The following is a 20,345-nucleotide window of genomic DNA, read 5'->3' as shown; positions in this document are numbered from 1 at the left end:
CATATATTTTTTCTTTGTTGCAGCTTTTCCCCTTGGGTTTTGGAATCCTACATGGCTGCTGATGGGAATGCTCTTGTAAGTATATCTACAATTTTGGCTACAGCCATTAGTTGCAGGATGGGTTGAGGGAAGTGCCCTACTTGTGTGTGTAGTTTTGCTCTCCAAAAGGTTGAGGTCACATTCAATCTTTAAATAAGTTCTTGATTATTGATTGGGACAGCCAATGAGATTGTCACAACCTGGTCCAGTCCTGCTCTCTGGAGGAGCGCCAGTCTGTTTTGCTTTGATCCAACAGCTGAGTCCCATGTTCTTTTAAGCCCATTGGGTCTTGGTAGTGACTCTGATCACTGTTCCTGATTCTGGGTCTCTCTGGCACTCTCTCAGGTGCAGATCCCATGTCTGACCCTTCTTGGGCAGTGGTATCCCACAATCTGTTAGCCTAGACCCCAGAATCAGTGTGTCAGCCCTCCCAAACCTCCTGTTGCTTAGACACATTTTTCCCCAGAGATCACCTGGTGTGGGAGCTCTGGTTTTCTACTTACACCCTTCAGGGATAGCATGGCAGTAAAGCAAGGAACACAGGCTTAGCAAATATATTTGCTTCTATATTCACTCTCATACTCTCACTTTGCTATATGTGGGCTTGGGAAGGAATTTTCCCCAGGTCAGATAGGCAGTGACCTGGGGGATTATTTGCTTTCCTCCGCAGCATCTGCATGCGGGTCATTTGCCAGGATGATCTGGGTATTTCTCACTTAATCATTTCCCTACCATTATGGGTCCTTCGGGCATTGGTGCACATTGGGCTCTCCTATTCTCTACTTGCAGTGCAATAGTCTAGTCTCCTATGGACTAATACTTTGGCCTCATTTTGGTTGTTGGGTTAGTGTGCAGTTGCTGGGTGGTGTTGATGGCCTGTGCTATACAGGAGGTCAGACTAGATGATCTGGTGGTCCTTTTTGGCCTTAATCTCTAACACTCTACCATTAAAACACAAGAGATTTACAAAAAAATGGAGGTTTCAACAATATTAAATATGAACACGAGTTCAGTGAGTACAGCTGTTTTTTCCCCATATTAAATTTAAGGCCTGGTCTACATTTAAAATTTAGGTTCGTGCTTAGGGGTGTGAAAAATCCACATCCATTAGTGTCGCAGCTATTCCAAGAGTACCCCCAGTGTAGACTCCTCTGTATTGCTGGAAGAGTGCTTCTGTTGATGTGGCTAACGTTGTTCAGGGAAGTGGTGTTCCTACAGCAACAGAAAAACCCCTTCCATTGGCATAGGCTGAGTCTACACTATGGAGCTATGCTACACTATGGAGCATACTCCTAATCTGTCCTCCAGATGTCAGTTCCTGCTACCAAATGAATGTTCAAAGCCACACCAAAGGCTACCTTCTAGAGGGAGGTTGAAAATACAACGTGATGTTCACAAAACCAAAATGGAATTCGTCAGCTGCCACAGACGTATCCCCCAAACTGTCACACCTCTATAATTCCTGCCTATTGATTGGGTCAGCCAGTGAGGTAAGTGAATGTGCCCTAGTTTGAGCTCTGCAGTTTCATCAAGCTACAGCTAGGGCATGTATGTATTTGCACTCTGCAGGAGGAGCTCTGGATAGTAAGCCATAGGTTTGCGGTCTACATTTAGGTGCAGAGGTTCCAGTAGGCCACAGTCCCATCACTGTCCACCACATTCCTGATGTGTAAAACTACAATGAAAAAAATTGCAGTATTGTCAACTGCAAGCAAAAATCAGGAGTCAGGCTGCACAAAATCAGGAGTGGCTTAAAAATAATGAAATTTTTAAAAATTAAATTCGGTTTATTTGCCTTTCTGTTTTGGGACCATTAGGGGATTCATGTTTTCATCTTTCCTCTTTGAAGGATAATGAAAGCTGAGATTCTCACATAAATTGGATGACTCCAGGAGCTGGGGCTTTAAGAAGCATACCAAATAGTCATATATTGTTCCAGTGAGTGCACCTTATGTAATCCATATAGTCTCTTCTGACATGGCTGCTATACCACTGGTTTGGACCATCGGTTCTATTGGTTATGGTTGGGTGTGTTTTTATAGTGATTTTCAGCTGCTTCTCATTGTCTTGAAAAACTCTTCCTTGTTGAAAGGATTTGTCTCTTGATCTGAAATTAAACTTGCAAACCGGAAAATCTCAAGTGGCTCTCTATTGATTCCTTGTGCTACCCACCTGAGTATCCTGAATTGAAAGATTCCCTATACATGGTGGCCATATCTGGATATCTTGCAGATGGGAAACTTCAATCTGATTTTTGGAGAACCATTTGCTAGTACAACCCAACATCCTGTGTGTTTTGTGACAAGCTGGACCTAAATTTTGCAAGTCTCTGGATTTTTTGTCAAACTGCAGACTGCAAGTGTAGTGGTAGATTAAATTTAAAAAAATGGAGGTTTCAACAATATTAAATATGAACACGAGTTCAGTGAGTACAGCTGTTTTTTCCCCATATTAAATTTATTAGCTTTGGGACCAGGAGGGATATCAGAGCTGAAATTCTGTGAGAGTGGGGAGATTCCATGACAAATTCCACTGCTGCAGAGTCCTGGACTACAGGGACCCTTGACTGTGCCCATGACCTGTTAGGAATAAATGGAATATTTTTTTAAAGAAGAAAAAGTGCTCCTGTTCTTATTTTTATATGATTTTATTAACACGTAATAAAGGCTGTTGGGCTTGTGAAAACAGAGCACACTAGTCATAGGTTTCATGTTTGTCATCTAACAGAAAAGTTCATGGCTTTCTGCTACTAGAACCATAGAAACTGGTACCAGAAGTGTATATTAATTCATGGTGACTGCAATCCATGCCCAGATCCTGGGATTGCTGCCTCCAATGTATTTACCAGTGATTCGTCCCGTTCAGTTATAAATGATTCATGCAATGAGGATTCTGTCTCTTCCGTTCAAACCAGTCTATGGTCTAAGCTATTTTGCTTTAGCTCAGTGATAAAGGTCGTGCATTAGCAGGAGAGCTACTTCTTCATCAAATAGTTACAGAGAGCCACATCCTGTCACTGTGTTGCAATTTTACCATCATGACATTTCGTTAATCTGGATTTACACGATGCGATTTACAGCATCATGGAATCATTCCCACTACCTGGTTTCTGCATAAGAGGTGTTATTTCGTCTCCCTCTTTCGTCATCCCAGCCTAATTGCTAGGTAGGAGGTACTGGGTCCAAGGAGGTAGTCCTGGCAGCCCTTACTATTTTCCTATGGGCTCAGGCCTGAGTCAGGGACAACTTCCTTTGGAAAGACGACTTCAGGGTCATCCCATATGGGAGTGGGGGAACATTAGTGGCTCCCATGTAACTGGTCTATTTGCTCATTGCTCCATGGGAATAGATCAAGGAAAACATTGTCCTGAGAGAAACATCCAATGGACTACAGCATAAATAAAAAATGATGAGTCTGGGATCGTTCACTCTTGGCAAAGCCATCCACAAGTGAGTTAGGTAGGTCATCCCAAATAAGCACCAATAAAAACTTTCTGGTGCACAGTTATGTATGTGTTACCTATGTTACAGAGCAAAATATTGAGAAAATGTTTGAGGTTTAGAAAAACATGATTTTGATATTTGTGTGTGTGTGTCCCTGGCCACTCTAAAGCTAAGCGTCTTAGTTACCATGAGTTCACCGGTACGTGGAGCCATGAAAACCTCCCCAAAGAGCATAAAATAGCTTTTCTCTCCCTAAAGATAATATAACTTAAAGGACGAATATCTTGGCAAGTTAAGTGTTCAAAGATACATTATAGTCCTTTGTTACACAGTTCTGCAATTCATCAGATGAATATCACCTCTGCATAGCTGGATGTGTGTGTAAACAAATATCAAAATACTAAGCTTGTATGCATCATTTTTCAGTGAGAGGTCTGAATGTTTTAAAAAGAGTATCTATTATTTTCCCCATTTTATAGATGGGAAAACTGAGGCAAAGAGCAGTGAGTTGCCTTGTCTGAGGTAACACAACAGGTCAGGGGAGAGCTAAGAGTAGAACCCAGGACTTTTGATTCCTAATTCCCTATTCTCTGGACTCCACTTCATTCAGTTTAGGTTATGTGTACACTGCACAAAATGGTGTGTTCTTAACTTGGGTTAGCTAACCCACATGAACTAACTCAGGTTAAAATAGCAGTGAAAACACAGCAACTCAGCTTTTAATTTGAGTTGGCAGCTCAAATTCAACGTCAGGCTCCCCTATAGGTTTTAACTCAAGCTGATAACCCTTAGTTTCATGTCTTTATTTTTCAGTAAGGCAAATGTATTTTCCATATAATAATGTTGGATAAAATATACTATATGTAAAATATGAAAATGAGTGCCTATAATTAAAATACATAAATATATATGGGATAACATAATCAACTAAGCATATATATTATACATTATAATGAGGAAAATCCACCAAATGTGGACCATATTTTTTTAATATTGAGACACTATCCTCCTATCTGTAACGTATTCTGTCAACATCTTACTCATGTAGGGGGCAATGTGTACCAGAAAGACAAAGAGGGGGGAAAAGCAGTGATATTTTTGTTTTTATTATTTGTTTACAGTAATGCCCACAATGTGCTATATCAGTGATGATAAAATACCTGCCATGTTTTTTTCACCCTTACATATTAGTAATTATCCCTAATAAAGGCAATGAGGCTTAAAATGTTGCAGGCTTAACTTTTCTTTTTTTTGCTTCAGAGAACATTATACGATTCAGCTAAAAAGCAATCCGAGAGAGGCTCCTGTGGGTGTGAAACAGGAAGCACTAGTGGATTGATTCATATGTATAATAGTGCTACATTTGTTCTTGTTCAACTGCACATACATCAGTTTTAATTAACACATTTTATGCTTCAGCTAGTAGCTTCCCTTTAGCTGCAAGTGGGTTTTTAGATAAACACCCCCCTCTCCAGTTGCCCCAGTCTTTCTTTACAAATGTTGTAACACAATCTGAAATTTCCTTTCTTTCCTTCCTGCATTTCTTGCAGGTTCCCTTGCGTCAGAAGACCAAACAGAAAAGTCAAGGTAACGGATCTTTCCCCTCTTCTTTTCTTTTTTTTAAAAGTGTGTCTTGTTGGGGGGAGGTCGAGGTTTTCGTACCGCTGGTTAGCTGGTGAAGGACTGTTGGTTAAACTCTGCTTATTTTTGCATCAATTCTGAAAAAATGACAGCATGCTGTTCTTTTGGACTAAGCCTTTGTGGTATGTCAATAGACACAGAGCTGGAGATTCTAGAGAGAGACATGCAGCTTTTCATTTAGTTGAAAGCTAGTCCTCTCTAGCTGTGACTTAAATAGATCTATTGTTTTCTAATGCAGCTGTAAGAAGGACGAAACACATTTTTATCTAGTTTGTTTTATTTTACAATAATTCATGTCTTATTTGTGTGCAATTATCTTTAGAGTAATCAGTACATGTAATTTATTTTCTGAGAACATCTTCTCATTTTATCTTTGTACATTTAGAATGCCTTTTAAATGAATGTGTCTAACAGACATCATAAAACTGACTGACCATCTGACTTTGATGTGCATTTTAAGAGACACTTGGATGACTGTTAATATAGCAAATGTAGATGGTCTGATATATTTAATTTATTTAGCTTTGTAGATTTAAACAAGCAGAACCATTTATTTTAATGGCACAGAGATTGTTGTTATGAGTCGACGGAGGATATCGTGTAAGGACCTGGGACAAGCTGATTACCAGGGGTGGCTCTACAAGAAAAAGGAAAAAGGACCTTTCATTGGTAACAAATGGAAAAAGTTCTGGTTTGTGCTGAAGGGGTCATCATTATACTGGTACAGCAGCCAATTGGTGAGTACAATAAACTCTTAACTGTGTGTGAGTGACTAAGCAGGGACTACTGGCACTGGGAAGGAAAGAGTTGGGGAAGATCTGAAGTATAATCTGGAGATATATAAATGATCGGGCTTATTTAGTTTTTGCTCAGCCCTGAGATTTCTTGCAAAATGAGCAAATACTAGAAACTTTCTACATTTTTTGTTTCTGCAAGCACTTGTGAAATGGATTTGTCAGACAGTCTGTTCCTTTAAGCCTGCGTGTTCTTCACAGGCTCCACTGTCATTTAAATGCTGGAAGGAACTTGCAAATTGAAGAAGCTTACAGGCACTTACCGTCAAGGAAGGGGCAGCACTCTCCTCATGTTCTCAATGGAACTAATTGCATAATTTTAATAAGGGGACTTGCTTATTTCTCCCACCTGCAGTTTGAACCTTGCTTGACCTGTCTTTTACTCTCCTTTTGATATTTTTGTTGCCTGATAGTAAAGCTGGTGTCAGAATTACAGCTTGGCCAGCTCATTGTGGTGTTATCTCTTGTCTTGTTGTCATCACATTCACTGCTCTGTTTCACTCATGTGTCCCATGGATCTGGCACAAAAGCTCCTACTGTGTTTTTTCTGTGGACACCTGCACTGAATTGGGAGGGGTCAGGGGATTAGGCGACTAGGACAGCACAGTGGAGTTTAAATTGCTGAATAGTGAATGATTAACTTTTAAAAATGCAAATAGCTGTCCTGCTGAAAAAGGGATGTCTTGGGCCCAACAAGGGGTAAGATGTCACTGAAAGCTTTGTTTACAATTACAACAGTGAACAGTTAAGTGTGGTCTGGGATTTCTTGTCACATCTTCACTGGCTTAGTTAAATTGTAGCAATTACCGCTAAAATTTTTAAAAACCTTTTGTCAAAGAAAGCTGCTAAAACATTTAAACGTAAAATATAAAGAAAGGTTTTCATTTTAACATCCCTTTAGCTGGAGAGAGTTCTTTTATAGAGAGAAACTCCTTTCCGGGGCTCTTTTTAGATGCTATTAACTGTTCTTTTAGAGGAAAAGAGAAGACCATTGAGGTGGTTTGCAGCAGTTCTTGTTGCCGCCGTTGTTGTTGAGTCCAATCCTTCCTTCTTTAATATAAAAAGAAGACAGACACACGAGGAGAGAAGAATAACAAGGCTAGAAAATGCAGCTCCTGACTCTGCTGTTGAATCTGACTTTCAGCCTTGATACTGGAGAGGCACGGGCATAGCACAGGTTTATCAGCCACTCTGAGACATGTCAGACTTGGCCTGCTAAACAGAATTTTTTTGGACCAAAAGTAAAAGGAAAGAGAGAGATCGGAAAGAGGAAAACTAAGAGTGGGAAGGAAATTGACATGAGGGAGTGAAATGCAAATCTTACATCCCAGGTGGAGGTGGCGCTATCATCAGTTTCCTCTCCCTGGCTTGCTCTGTTCAGGACTCTCTCTTAGGATCAGGATGATGAAGGCCCAATGGTAGATTCTGGGGTCCGAGGAGATGATGGAGATAGAAGCTATGGTGATAAAGTTGTCTCCTTACAGTCCATGTCCCACACCCCTGACTGTCACTGAGTGACCCCCAGATGGACCATGTCCAAAAAGGGGTGGCTACTTTATTTAGTTAACCATTCAAAAAACATTTCAGTGATTTCAACCCTAAACATTTCCTCCCATTTTGAGACTCTTTCAGATCAATGTCCTATCAATCTGCAACTTTATGCCTGGAAGACCCCTCATCACCGTTGTTTTAATGTAAGCAGTCCAGTTTGTACTGGCTCATTTGTCTCCACCTTTTCTTGATTTTATAAACAATTTTATGTAACAGGCTGAGCTGGTCTATTGTTACCTTGGACAACTTAAAGAACAGGCCTCCCCCCAGCGTAGCTCTAGACAGTGCTCAGCAGCATCACACCAACGAAAAGGTGTCAAAGGAAGAGGAAACCTTTCTCGCCTACCCTTTATTAGATCGAAGCCATCCCAGGTGCAGTTTGATTAATTTCAGGGGAATTCTCCTGGGGCTGTATTTTGCCCATTATATTTTATAGCTTAGCGAATATTTTCACCTCTTCACTGATGTTTAGAAATGCTCGTTAATGCCTTGGCCACTTAATCACTCCTGCTCCTAAATGCAAGTGCCTGAAGCAGAATAAAGATGCAGTGTTTGTGGACCAGCATATAATAAGATTCTGCTGGTTTCTTATTGACTTGCTGAAAGATATTATGGACCCAATTCACCTGCATGACACCAATTTTTATACTGGTGCAATTATATTACCGTTAGTAGAGTTAATCCTGACTTACACCAGCACAACTGACCTAAGAATTGGGCCCTATATGTTTTAAAGAACATTAGAATATTCTGTAGTTTCAACAATGTGGGGATCAGCTGCTGTATGTCAGGCTGGGAGGAGGCAGCAGAGTAACTTTCCACTTTAGCATCTAAACACTCAACTCAGATTACTGTAGAAAAGGGCCTTTAAACATAGATCCTTTGACACTGACACACTGGTGAAGAGTGGTGAGGGCGGAATCAAGCTGAGGTCAAATGAATGAATGAAGTGAGTGACCTAGGCTGTCTGTGGTTCTGTATGACCCCTTTCTTTATTTTAAGAAGCAAGAGGTTTTTTCACTTTCTGTAGATGCTACAGTCAACCAGATACTGACAACGGTAGCATAGCAACAGCAGTGTGCTGTTGATGGCCTTTTTCTAGTAAGGCTGGAGAAATATCAGAATTTGTGTGGAATCTCTAACTGAATCCACATTTCTGTTTTCTCAGGTTAGGGTGAGGTATTCTCCACAGTCCCCAGTGCATTGCATGCTCTTGATTAAATCTGTCCTAAGGCCTCAGAAGCTCTGGAACTTTGTTGATCTGGCTATTGTGCTCAAATATTGGGTCTTCCACGGAAGAGGGAATGGGGAACGAATGCATTCACGACTCACCAGCAGTGTATCAGAAGACAGCAGCTGGGAAATCTCAACAGGAACAGTGGCAGATTTGTGACCTTAATAAAAAAGGATGAGGAGAGACAGTTAAGGTAGTCAGGAAGTACCTTGGGAGAAGGAAACGGAGAAGGATCTGATTGGGTTGAAAGGTGTGAATGAGAACTGATTTGGGAGTAAGTGGGGCAATCTTAATAAGTTAGTCTGATAAGCTCCAAAATGTCTGAATGCGTATCCAGACTGAACTCCAGACATCTTTGAGAGTCACTGTCTGCTAGTCTCTAGTTCCCTCTTTTTGTTGCTGTTCTGTACGGATGGATGCTTCTAAACGGAACATTTAGAAAGGACATCATCAGGTTCTGCCTCCCCCAAGCAGTTTTAGTTCTAGTCTGGAGCATTCATACTGAAACCTTGTGAGTGGGGCATTACTTCTGCATGGAAGGGAAAAAATGAACACAAATAATTCTGGTGCTAGACTCCTGTTTCATCTCACATCTGTCTCACATGTGCACCTGTGATTCATTGGAAAGTGGGAGACTAATCAACTGTTTGTTGTGTATCTGTAGGATTACTTGTGTGACTTTCAGTGGATGGACAAAAATTCCAAGTTTCCTTCTATAGCTATACACATTGTTCAAAGTCTTGATCTCTAACACCGTTTCATGAGGAATCAGCTTAGAAAAATCATCTGATGAATACAATAAAAGGGGGTTCAGGTGATGATAGACTCAACATTTATCCTTAAGTTTTGCTCTAACTAATTGTGTTTAAACTGTGCTCATCAGACCCTTTGGCACTGACGAAAAGTCATTGCCTTCTGCTGACTGTTCGTTGGACTATGAGGTCAGTTCATTTTCATTCTGGTTCCTCACAGGCCTGGATAAACATTACAAAAATTATCCACAACTGACAATCTTAGGATTTATCGGAGAAGCAGAGCATTGAGTAGACATGGAGGTTGAACTTCTCACTCATGTCTACAAATGGTCCCCCCAGCCACAACTGAAGCATGCTGATGAGGCCACAGAAACCAGTTTGTGCTGTCAGTGCTCTGCTGTTCTGTGGATGAAGTGACAACTTCAATCTCCAGCGCTATCAATTTCTCACCTTTCCCCCTATTGCTTATGTTCTCTTAACTTTTAAGAGAACAGAAGCATGGTGCCTGGGATAGCCCTCACTGGAAATGCCAAGGTCAGGGCATATTGCAAAAGGGAGAGCAGATACTCCCAAGACTGGTGGATAACACTGAAGTTAAACTCCCCAACCAGTGACAAACTGTGCTTCTGATTCCCCACACCAATTATCAAGAAGAAGAAGAAGAAAAAAAATCACACAGCCCTCTTTATTGCATTCCAGTTCTCTGGCTCCCAGCCAGCACCCTAAGTCCAGTACAGTGAGAAGTTATTTTAAAAAAACTCTGCTCACATATACAAAATGTTCTTCTGACCCCAAAGGGTCAGCCACATTACCAGGTCAATATAGGTTTGGATCTTACCCAAAATACCATGCTGCCAGCCAATCCGTTAGTGTCTAAAACTAAAGGTTTATTATAAAGAAAAAACAAGAAGAGAGATGTTACATGGTAAAACAATCACATATGTACAAAGACTTCAAAGTCAATATATCAAGTTCTTAGCAGTAATTGGTGTGTTTGCTGGCTTGAAAGTCCCTCTGGAACACATCCACAGCTTGGATAGATCATTCAGTCCTTTGTTCAGAGCGTCAGTTTGTAGCAAAGTCCTTCCAGAGGTAAGAAGCAGGATTGAAGACAAGAAGCAGGACTGAAGACAAAATGGAGAAGATGCAGCTGCCTCTTATAGTCTTTTGCCATGTGGCCTGTGCTTCCTTTGTCCCAAACGCAAGCTGCCCAGCACATGGCTTGGAAACCTTAGAGTTCTGTCCATAGGCATGTCCCTGCATGCCTTGCTGAGTCACAAGGTGTATCTGCCTTCTCTCAATGAGTCAGTTGTATAGCTGATGATCCTTAATGAGCCATCAAGCAGGCTAGGCACTGCTGAAACTCTCTGGGGGTGTCACCCAGAAACATAGCACAAGTTTTGAAATACAGACATACATACATATCTATAACCCATAATACGAAGGTGGTACAAACATATAAACAAGATCATCATATCTGGCAAATTATAACATTTTTTTCAGATACCTTACAGGGCATATCTGGCACAACTCATTGCAATTTGACAATATTGATATTCATAATATCCTCAAGTGTCCCCCAGATTCCATACAGCATCACATAAATAACACGTAAAAAGTAAAGATAAGAATCCAAAACCATAGCCAAGGGTATTCAACCTATTAAAGTAAATGGTAAAGTGGCTTAGTATCTTTCACTGGGATCCTGTGTTTTGTGTCTATCACAAATATAGTTGGTTGAAATCTTTTGAATGAAAAGGGTTTTTTTGGTCAAAAATTGATCCGTTTTTTAAAAAAGTTGGCATTAATGAACCAGTTTGTGTTTTGCAACAAATCTGGTGACATTTTTAATCAAAATACTTCTCAAGATTTTTATAGATATTTTTTGTTTGCCTAAAATGGAAATGATTTATATTTTATAAATTGCTTTAATATCGCAAAACATTAAAACTAAAAAACAAATGGGTTTATTTCAAACCCATTGAAATGGATATTATACATTTAAATTGGTATTCTATTACTGTTTAACAGTGCGATTAATTGCAACAATTTTTGTAATCTCGCAATTAATTATGATTTTTAAAATCATTTGACAGCTTAAAAATTTTGAAATTTTTCACAAACCAGCTATAGTCACTGACTTTTCAGCAAGAGAGCTGCTTCTAATACTAGGCTCTAACATACCAATGATATATATATATATTTTTTAAATGCACATCCCAGTTTATGCATGATGATATACTGTATCTTGATTTGTGAACTTTCAAACGATTGGGCAGTTTCCCTTTCTATGTAGGGTAACCCATCTCAAAATCACAATGTATCAGTTTGTTCTTTCTTTTTGAACATCCTGCTATAAAGGTAGATCAGGGTTCTTTTAATTTGAATCCTTCATGGCCATCTTGAGATATTACAACAGGATCATAGAGAAGCTTGACCATATCCTTATGAAATTAATAATGGTACATTTAAAATAATGTTAGAAAATAATTCTTGAGACAAAAGATAATGGCTTATGACTTTTCAGCTTTTAAAATTTTAAAAAGCTTTTAAAATGCCATTCCACTCCAAAAAGTGACTGTCAAAATGGCACATTATTCTGCTCCCTGTGCTTATTTAGAATCCATCCCATTTGCTGATTTCTGTGACAATAAAATTTGACTGGTTTTTACACATGCTAATATTGGGGAGCAAACACAGCTATCACAACTTTGTTCCCAATTATACCTGCTGCATGTCTTGGGATTTCAGGGAAGATACCAGGTCTAGATTATAGAGCTGTCAGTTTAAAACAGAAACAAAACAAAGCAATAAGAATAATAATTAATAAAAAAACACACAACCCAAAACAACAAAGGCATGTCCAACTTGCAAATGAATCAAATGTGTTGTGGAAATTATGAAGTCACAATGAACATGGAACCCTAAAATGCACTTACACTTTGATCCTGCAAAGTGCTGAGCACCATTGTTCCGCTCCAGCAAAGTATTTATCACCTACTTAACGTTAAGAACATGAATAGTCATGTGGCTTCAGCTGGACTGAATCCCATGCTTAGTTGAAGCACCTTTTTTTAAGTGCACTGTTGTACTGAGGCTGTAAGTATCCATCTTCCTAAATGACTGAGGGGAAAGATTCCCATTTAAAACTGAGTGGCCCACAGTGGAACAAGAAGGTCAACTGTAATCTGAAAAATCCCCAAATGAGACTTACAGCTATATCCTACACTTGTTTATAAAGGTACACTCTCTGTAGATGAATGGAAAGGGCTAGGATTCCCTGGATTTATAAATTCATAGATTTTTAAGGTTGGGGGGTGAGGGTGGTCCATTAGATCATCTTGTCTGAACTCCTGTATACCACAGGCCATAGAATTTCACCTAGTTCTCCCCATGTTGAACCCAGTAACTTGTGTGACTGAAGCATAACAAGTGTTTGGCTATCCATCTGGATTTGAAGGTATCAATAGAAAAAGTGTCACTTCCCTTGGGAGCTGGTTACAATGGTTATCACCCTTACTGTTAAAAAAAATTAGTGCCTTATTTCTAATTTGTATTTAGCTGGCTTCAACTTCCAGTCACTGGTTTTTGTTATACCTTTCTCTGCTAGATTAAGGAGTCTAATACCTGGTATTTCATCCCCATGAAGGTACTTATACACTGTAATCAAATCATCTCTAAAACTTCTTTTTAATAAGCTAAACAGATCGAGCTTTTTAAATCTCTCACTGTCAGGCATTTTGTCCAAACTTCGATCCATTTTTTAGCTATTCTCTGAACCTGCTCCAATTTTTGAACAACCTTTTAAAATGGTAAAAAGTGTATTAAGAACACTCTGAATGCCTTAAATTTGCATCCGTTTTCAGTAATGGCAAAATTTACCAACAAGTAGTATCTTGTTGATCCCTCAAGGAAGATATAAAAACATATAGTATGGTAGTGTGCATTCTTCTTCTTCTTCTTCTTCTTTCTTCTATAAATGGAGATACGTATTATGTGCTGCCAAAGAGCCTCCTGGTGTTGCAAAGTTTATTCATTCTTGCTTTAAATTTCGGTTAGTTGGTGTGTGGCTAGGGCTGGGGGTGAGGGTGTGAGGGATGTTCCTTTTTAGAAAGATCATCTTAATCTCGATTTCTAAAATTGTATAGCTAGATTGGCGGTGGATGGAGTGGAGAACCCAGCATTGTGGATGTACCTTTCCAGTCCAATGGTGCATTTAATAACCTCTGTTTCAATGCTATGCTAGGCACCACATGGAGCACTCAACTGTGTTGGCATTTGTTTTTGTAGGCTTATACTGGGAAGAGAAATGTAGACATAGTCTGTTTACTGTACTTAGCTCAGGAGGTAACCAAGATTTCGGTACTCTAACCCTGTGTAACCCTTCTGCCCGTCAGAGTTGGCAGCAACAAGGGCCGGGTTCAATATCTAGGGGATCCATTCCAATAACACAATGCAAATCGGCTCGAGCCCCCACCCAGTGACCTGGGACAAATATATACCACCCCCGCTGGGCGCCTCCAAGAGGCAATACTTCCCCTCTCGCAAGCACATAGTCTGAGTGTAGCAAAAAGCCTTTTAATAACAGAGAGAAACAATGTGGCATTACGTTGGGGAAACACCACCAACAGAATTCATAACACAACCCATGGGCAAAAAACCCACCCCAAGCAAACTGGGGCATGCCCCTTTCCCTTTGGTTCTTGAGTCCAGCAACCCCAAATCACCCAAAGTCCCAAAAGTCCAATGACCCAAAAGTCTCTGTCCCTGGTCAGGGCAGCCCCAGAGTTCGAAAGTTTATCTGCGGAGCTTTACCTCCCAACCTGGGTGGAGATGGGACGGGGGTAAGAGGCACCTTACATGATCTGAAGCTGACCGCCCCACAGCTCCATAGGTCTTCGCTTCGCTCCGCTCTGCCAGCTGCCCCACGAACTCCTTCACTCAGCTCCGCGGCCCACAAGCAGCTCCCGCCGTCCCACGAACTGCTCCACCAGCCGGTCCACAAACTGCTCCGCGTCCCACCAGCAGCTCCCTCCGTCCTACGGACTGCTCCACCAGCCTGTCCACAAGGCACTCCAGCCATCCCGCAAACTGCTCCACAATATATCTTCAGGCTCCCCCACTACTTAACACAACACTCAGTGATTTCAGCTCTTAGTCAGTTCAGCTCTTTGGTGAATTCAGCTTGTAGTAGGGGAGCCTCAGTGCTGGTGCACCATTAGCCCAAAGTGAGCTCAGCAGCCTGTAACTAGATTCCTAATGGAATCAAAAGTAGCTCTGATATTCCACAGTGGAGAGAGGAGGAAGTGCAATTAGCATGTAAGGCCCTCACCAAGGGGGCCCATGCCACCAAGTATTAATACTTGTCCCCAGCCTCTCTCAATTCACAGAGTTTTAAAACCCATGACCCTTGCCTAGCGAGTGCTACTTAGTTGATGGTGAGTCCCTCCATCATAACAAAAGGCCAAGTACAGTTCCAAGCACAGTTCCCATAATCAGGGTAATAACAAATTATTCTTCCTGCCCCAATAACAGAGACACTGGGGATCCCACAGCAGCCAAAGTGACCATTTGGGCAGCTATGGCCTCATTCTAGGTGGGGTCGGTGTGCCTATGCAAATGAGATCAGCCCCTGAAGTTCTTTTCCACAACTTGACACACCTCACCACCAGATGTCAGGGTGGAGCTCATCCTGACACTGCTTACACCTGCATAACTTGTTCTCTTCCCTTAGTACTGTCAGTGGCCAAACCTTGGAAGGCACTTTCCCAGAATTCCTCTTTCTCTTACTGGCTTTCATTTATTTTGTGGCTGCTAGGTTGAAAGCATTTGTTCAGGGTATTGTTTATCCCATTTTAAATATGATACGATTTTGGTAAAATTCTCTCCTACACATTATTTTTCCTTTAAAAAAACAAACAAACTTCTGATCTCCTGCTTGCTGTTAATTTAACTTCATTACATTTCAACATGTGAAACATAAAAGAAACCTAACCCACTCTCTCAGCACCCTGGACAGATAATTAAAATTATAATCCAGAGAAGACAAAAAACAACAGTAGCAAACCAATAACATTTCTCACTGCAGAAGAAGCCCGTCTACCAAACTGTAATTTCCTCACCTCCTATGATTAACCTCATTGCTTCCTTTGCACTTACTTTCTCAATCAATGTCTTCAGTTGCTCTAGTTTAAATATTTGACGTATAAAAATGTGAGACTATTCTTGGCTAATATCCTCCTTTTTTTATAGTCACTTCAGATTCACAGACAAACAATGTAGTTTGAGATGCTGTCAGTCTTCTGCATCTTTGCTCCATCTGAATTATCCTTGCTCTTTGAAATATCTTTAGATAGCTCAGCTGCTTTTCACAGTATATGTTTTCAGAATTATAATGCGGTAGGGTTGAGGGGGAGGCACAAGAAATGCATAGTTCAGGAATTAATATTTCTAATCTTTTTTTGAAAGAACAAATCCATATTCCCCCCCACACATACAGATGCAGGTTCTTATTTGTCTGCATCACCGCCATTCATAGGAGGGGAAGGGTTCAGGTCTACAGTGATTGAGCAGGATGCACAGGTGAATGAAGACAGACATGGGGATGGATTTCAGCAGCAGGCTGCAACTTTATTAACTCAAATCAGGGGAAGTGCACTTTGTCCGTCCTTCCTCAGCACCTCTGTGTTTCACTTACCAGGCATTTAACTGGCTCCAGGATGAGCACTTCTGAAAATCCCACCTGCAAATGCTTAATTAACTAATTATACCTGCAAATCAGAGATTTAGATGTCTAAATTGCACTGGCTATGTTGTGGGTGAATAAAGGAAGCCTGGGAAATCGAGCCCTTTATTTTAGCAAGGTGTATGAAGCACTGTTGTACTGAATGTCAACTCAAGTGCTTACCCCTCTGAGACTGTCTCTAATGGCCACACCTGAAAAGAGGATATGGTTCTCACTCCTACTGACCTATATTGACATTATCCTTCACCTCAAATGAGAAGAAACTTCTGTTTTTTGGAGCTGAAGGTTAAGGGTTCAGTTTCCCATGCTGCATGTATGAGGTTTGGCTGATGACTTTGCTCATGTACAGCAGTACCAGCATGTGATCACTGATCATTACAAAGGGAGCTGCTTTCCCCTAGCGCCTCCTCTATTTTAGTCCTCTTCAGACCCGAGGCTAAATTTTGCTTTTGGAACTTGTATCCATAGCTGACCCTATGAACCAGAGTGTGACAAATCCTGAATATGAGTCAGTGCATGGTTGCTCCAGAAGGGGGAGTAATCTTTCCTAACCCTATACAAGGTGCAGATTCCATCCCCTGCTGTGCCAGTTCACCTGTGCGGCTTGATTCTTGGGGGTGTGGAGCAAAAGCTATGCCCACACCCTGCCCACTTGCACAGGAGGTGGAGTGGCACCGCCATCACAATGAGATGGGCAACCCATGCAGGGTTTCTGATTCCCCTACACACAGTCACATAAAAGTGGGTCCTATCTTGCTCCTTGCACTAGGAATGTATATGCATGGAATAAAAGGTTGTCGGGAATTAATCTAATCTTGGTCAGCAGTGTCCACCACTGCAGCCTGGGTTAATTCTGGTGACGTATTTTGTTGCAGGCAGAGAAAGCTGAAGGATTCATCAACCTGCCAGACTTCACTGTGGACCGAGCGAGTGAATGCAAGAAAAAGTAGTAAGTTTGTCACTCAGCCCCATGCTTGGCTGAATAAAGATTTTACATGCCAAAAGCTACATTTGAATTTGGTGCAGGTCAATGAAAAGGGATGGAGGTCAGAAATGGCATGAATAGACTATCTCAAGAACTTCTGAGTTTCTTACAAGTTTCAGAGTAGCAGCTGTGTTAGTCTGTATTCGCAAAAAGAAAAGGAGTACTAGTGGCACCTTAGAGACTAACCAATTTATTTGAGCATAAGCTTTTGTGAGCTACAGCTCACTTCATCGGATGCATTCAGTGGAAAATACCAGTCGGATGCATTCAATGGAAAATACCTCGTATTTTCCACTGAATGCATCCGATGAAGTGAGCTGTAGCTCACAAAAGCTTATGCTCAAATAAATTGGTTAGTCTCTAAGGTGCCACTAGTACTCCTTTTCTTTTTGAGTTTCTTACTTTCACCATGACTGGGCTTAACTTTTGTGCAAAGAATAGCTAGTTTTGTGTGTTTGACATTGCCTGGAAAATTATTATTATTATTTTATTTTGTTTTGTTTTATTTTCCTGCTATGCCTTTTGCTCACTACGCCTCCTGTGTATTGCCGCCCTATCTGGACTGAGCAGCTAGCCTTCCACGGAGAACCTGGCATGGGATTTATGCAGTTTTAGGAGTTGTGGAAAGTGAATTTGGTGCACCCTTGTAAAGATAAAATCTCTGGTATGCAGAGTCATAATACTCTATTAAACAACAAATATGACTTTATGCCAAAGGCTTTCTTCCAACTGGTGTCCAAATGAGAATACTCTTGATTAGCTACCTTTTCTTAACTGGGAGGGTTAATAATGATATAAATAATACTGCTGTGTATTAACAGGGATTATTCCTTAGATTAGATTACTGCAATGAATTCTTTGGGATATGCTTGAGGATCACACAGAATCTCTGCTTGTTCAGGACATGACAGCTTACTTACTTAGCAGCATAAACTGTTTAATATATTACTACAGTTGGGGCAGGTGACCTAGGTGACTGCCTAGAGTGCCAGGCTTGGGGGGCACCAGGCTCAAGATGCTGTTTTTGTTGTTAGCAACAAAGGGGAAAATAGAATGTCTGAAGTAAAATGTTTCAGGTATTCCATATGTGAAATCACTTTTCACTAACCTGCTGGAATGTTCTTTGCAGAATCTTGTGGGATCTTCCAGACTTTCCGAGAACTACATTTTCCTTGAACCTCCTAGAATGTTGTCAGCCATGCTATATAAGGGGAGGGGCATCAGCAGTCAGTCAGTGAGATATAAGAACAAAGTGAAGTGAAATGAGAGCCCAGCACTAGGGTAACCTTCTAAGATTGTCACCTACTGTAACACTATTTAATACTGAAAAGGAGTACTTGTGGCACCTTAGAGACTAACCAATTTATTTGAGCATGAGCTTTCGTGAGCTACAGCTCACTTCATCGGATGCATACCGATTCCACGGTATGCATCCGATGAAGTGAGCTGTAGCTCACGAAAGCTCATGCTCAAATAAATTGGTTAGTCTCTAAGGTGCCACAAGTACTCCTTTTCTTTTTGCGAAGACAGACTAACACGGCTGTTACTCTGAAACCTGTATTTAATACTGGTCCACCCTGTTGGTGCACAGTTCAATTTCTTGATATTAGTATATTTCAGTTATTCTTAAAAATTAAAATATTTCTATAAGATTTGAGGAAACATTTTTTTTCTTATTTGCTTACATATGGCATGAATAAATACAGATTTACAGATCCTAGCGTGAAAATTTATCATCTTATATGACAGGGATAAGTCATGTATGCAAGTCATGCATCAAAGTCATGAAAAGGGCTACAAATGCAATAAAAAATAAGGTATTCAAAATTTTAACAAATGGAAGGGGATGGGGGTGCTGGAGATGCTCCTTGCCTAGGGCACCATTTTATCTAGGCCTGGCCCCAACCATCATGCTCCATACACTGCACTGTCTTCCAGATGCTTCTAAATGCAGTTCAAGGATTTGGTTTTTCATCTACAAAACACTACATGGTTTTATCCTAGCTTTTAAGAGAAAGCCTTCCTCCCGGTGCTCTATCCCCACATTTTTCTTAAGGCATGCTTGCTGGCAGGCCTGTTACTTGAATTCTTGAGGAACAGAGGCAAAATGTTCTGAGTATGAAAGTCTGTGGCTCCAGAGTTCCCTGTTGGTTTCTCAGAGCCCTTGTTTGCTGATCCACATAACACACAGCAAGTGGTGACTGTTGCCTTTGGCTTCAATGGACCGTTTGCAGTGCTAAGCCTGATAGATGGTGTTTGCAAATGAGGGGCACAGGTGCCTAAAGTTAGGGGCTCAAGTATGAAGTGTTCAATTTTAAGTCACAGGGTGTGTTTACATTTTCTGACTGGATGAGTGAAACTCTTAGAATGAGGATTCCTCTGCAAATACTCTTATTTGCAAATTCAGTGTTTGCTTTCTGTGGATATTCTCCAATTAATTTCCAACTGGTTGTTTCAGTGATAATTTCTGACAGAAACTGGTTTGGTAGAATATTTGCAATAAAACAACACAAAAAGGCTGCAAACAGTCAATGAATTCATCTAAAAATTGGAATGAATGTTACCAGAAACTTTTGAAGTTTTCTCCCAGTACTAATGATCACATATGGGGGACCTGCTATGATCTTATTTTCAAAATGCAGAAATTAGCATAATTTGCTTTATTATTTAAATTATGTGATAACAATAATCTCCTTTCTAGAGTTTGGTGCATATAATTAGAAAGCTACCTAATAACATGTAGGAAGAAGGGCATATAAAGTTGTGCCCTTTCAAAAATGGTGAGATGTCTTAAATGAAAAAATCATAGGTATTTTGAGAAAAGGTGCCCCATGATCTGCTTAGGCTGCCTGAAATCCTCTAGTTATCCACAGAACAGAGATAAAATTGGCTGTTGAAGTGTAAATTTCTTCTGTTTTAACTTACCAGTGTGTTTCAACTAGCTAGTTCAGTCTCCGTTGCTCTACAGTTCTTCATTGTAGCTGCCACTTATTGACAGAGTTGATGATGGTCTTTATGTAGCTACTTGCCTGCAGTATTTGGACTGAGTTCAATTCATTTTATATAAGCCACCAGACAACCATCAAATGGAATCAACTTTCAATTCAGTCCCGTAGGCAGATTCCAGTCCCATTGGCCCTCCAGTCCTTCACTAGAAG

The 20,345-nt window shown here is 40.6% G+C and overlaps 1 protein-coding gene across 1 annotated transcript in view; it reads left to right on the top strand.

The window, feature by feature from the left end:
- Positions 1 to 20,345, top strand: part of IPCEF1 (interaction protein for cytohesin exchange factors 1) — an 81,487-nt gene that overhangs the window by 22,822 nt on the left and 38,320 nt on the right. The window contains exons 3-6 of the mRNA XM_073337710.2: positions 24 to 75; positions 5,033 to 5,069; positions 5,691 to 5,860; positions 17,078 to 17,151. Coding sequence (XP_073193811.2) covers positions 24 to 75; positions 5,033 to 5,069; positions 5,691 to 5,860; positions 17,078 to 17,151 — 333 coding nt within the window. The remainder of the gene's footprint in view (positions 1 to 23; positions 76 to 5,032; positions 5,070 to 5,690; positions 5,861 to 17,077; positions 17,152 to 20,345) is intronic.

Source organism: Lepidochelys kempii, chromosome 3 (assembly GCF_965140285.1).
Source record: "Lepidochelys kempii isolate rLepKem1 chromosome 3, rLepKem1.hap1, whole genome shotgun sequence".
NCBI lineage: Eukaryota > Metazoa > Chordata > Testudines > Cheloniidae > Lepidochelys > Lepidochelys kempii.
This window is presented reverse-complemented; position numbering and strand designations above follow the sequence as displayed.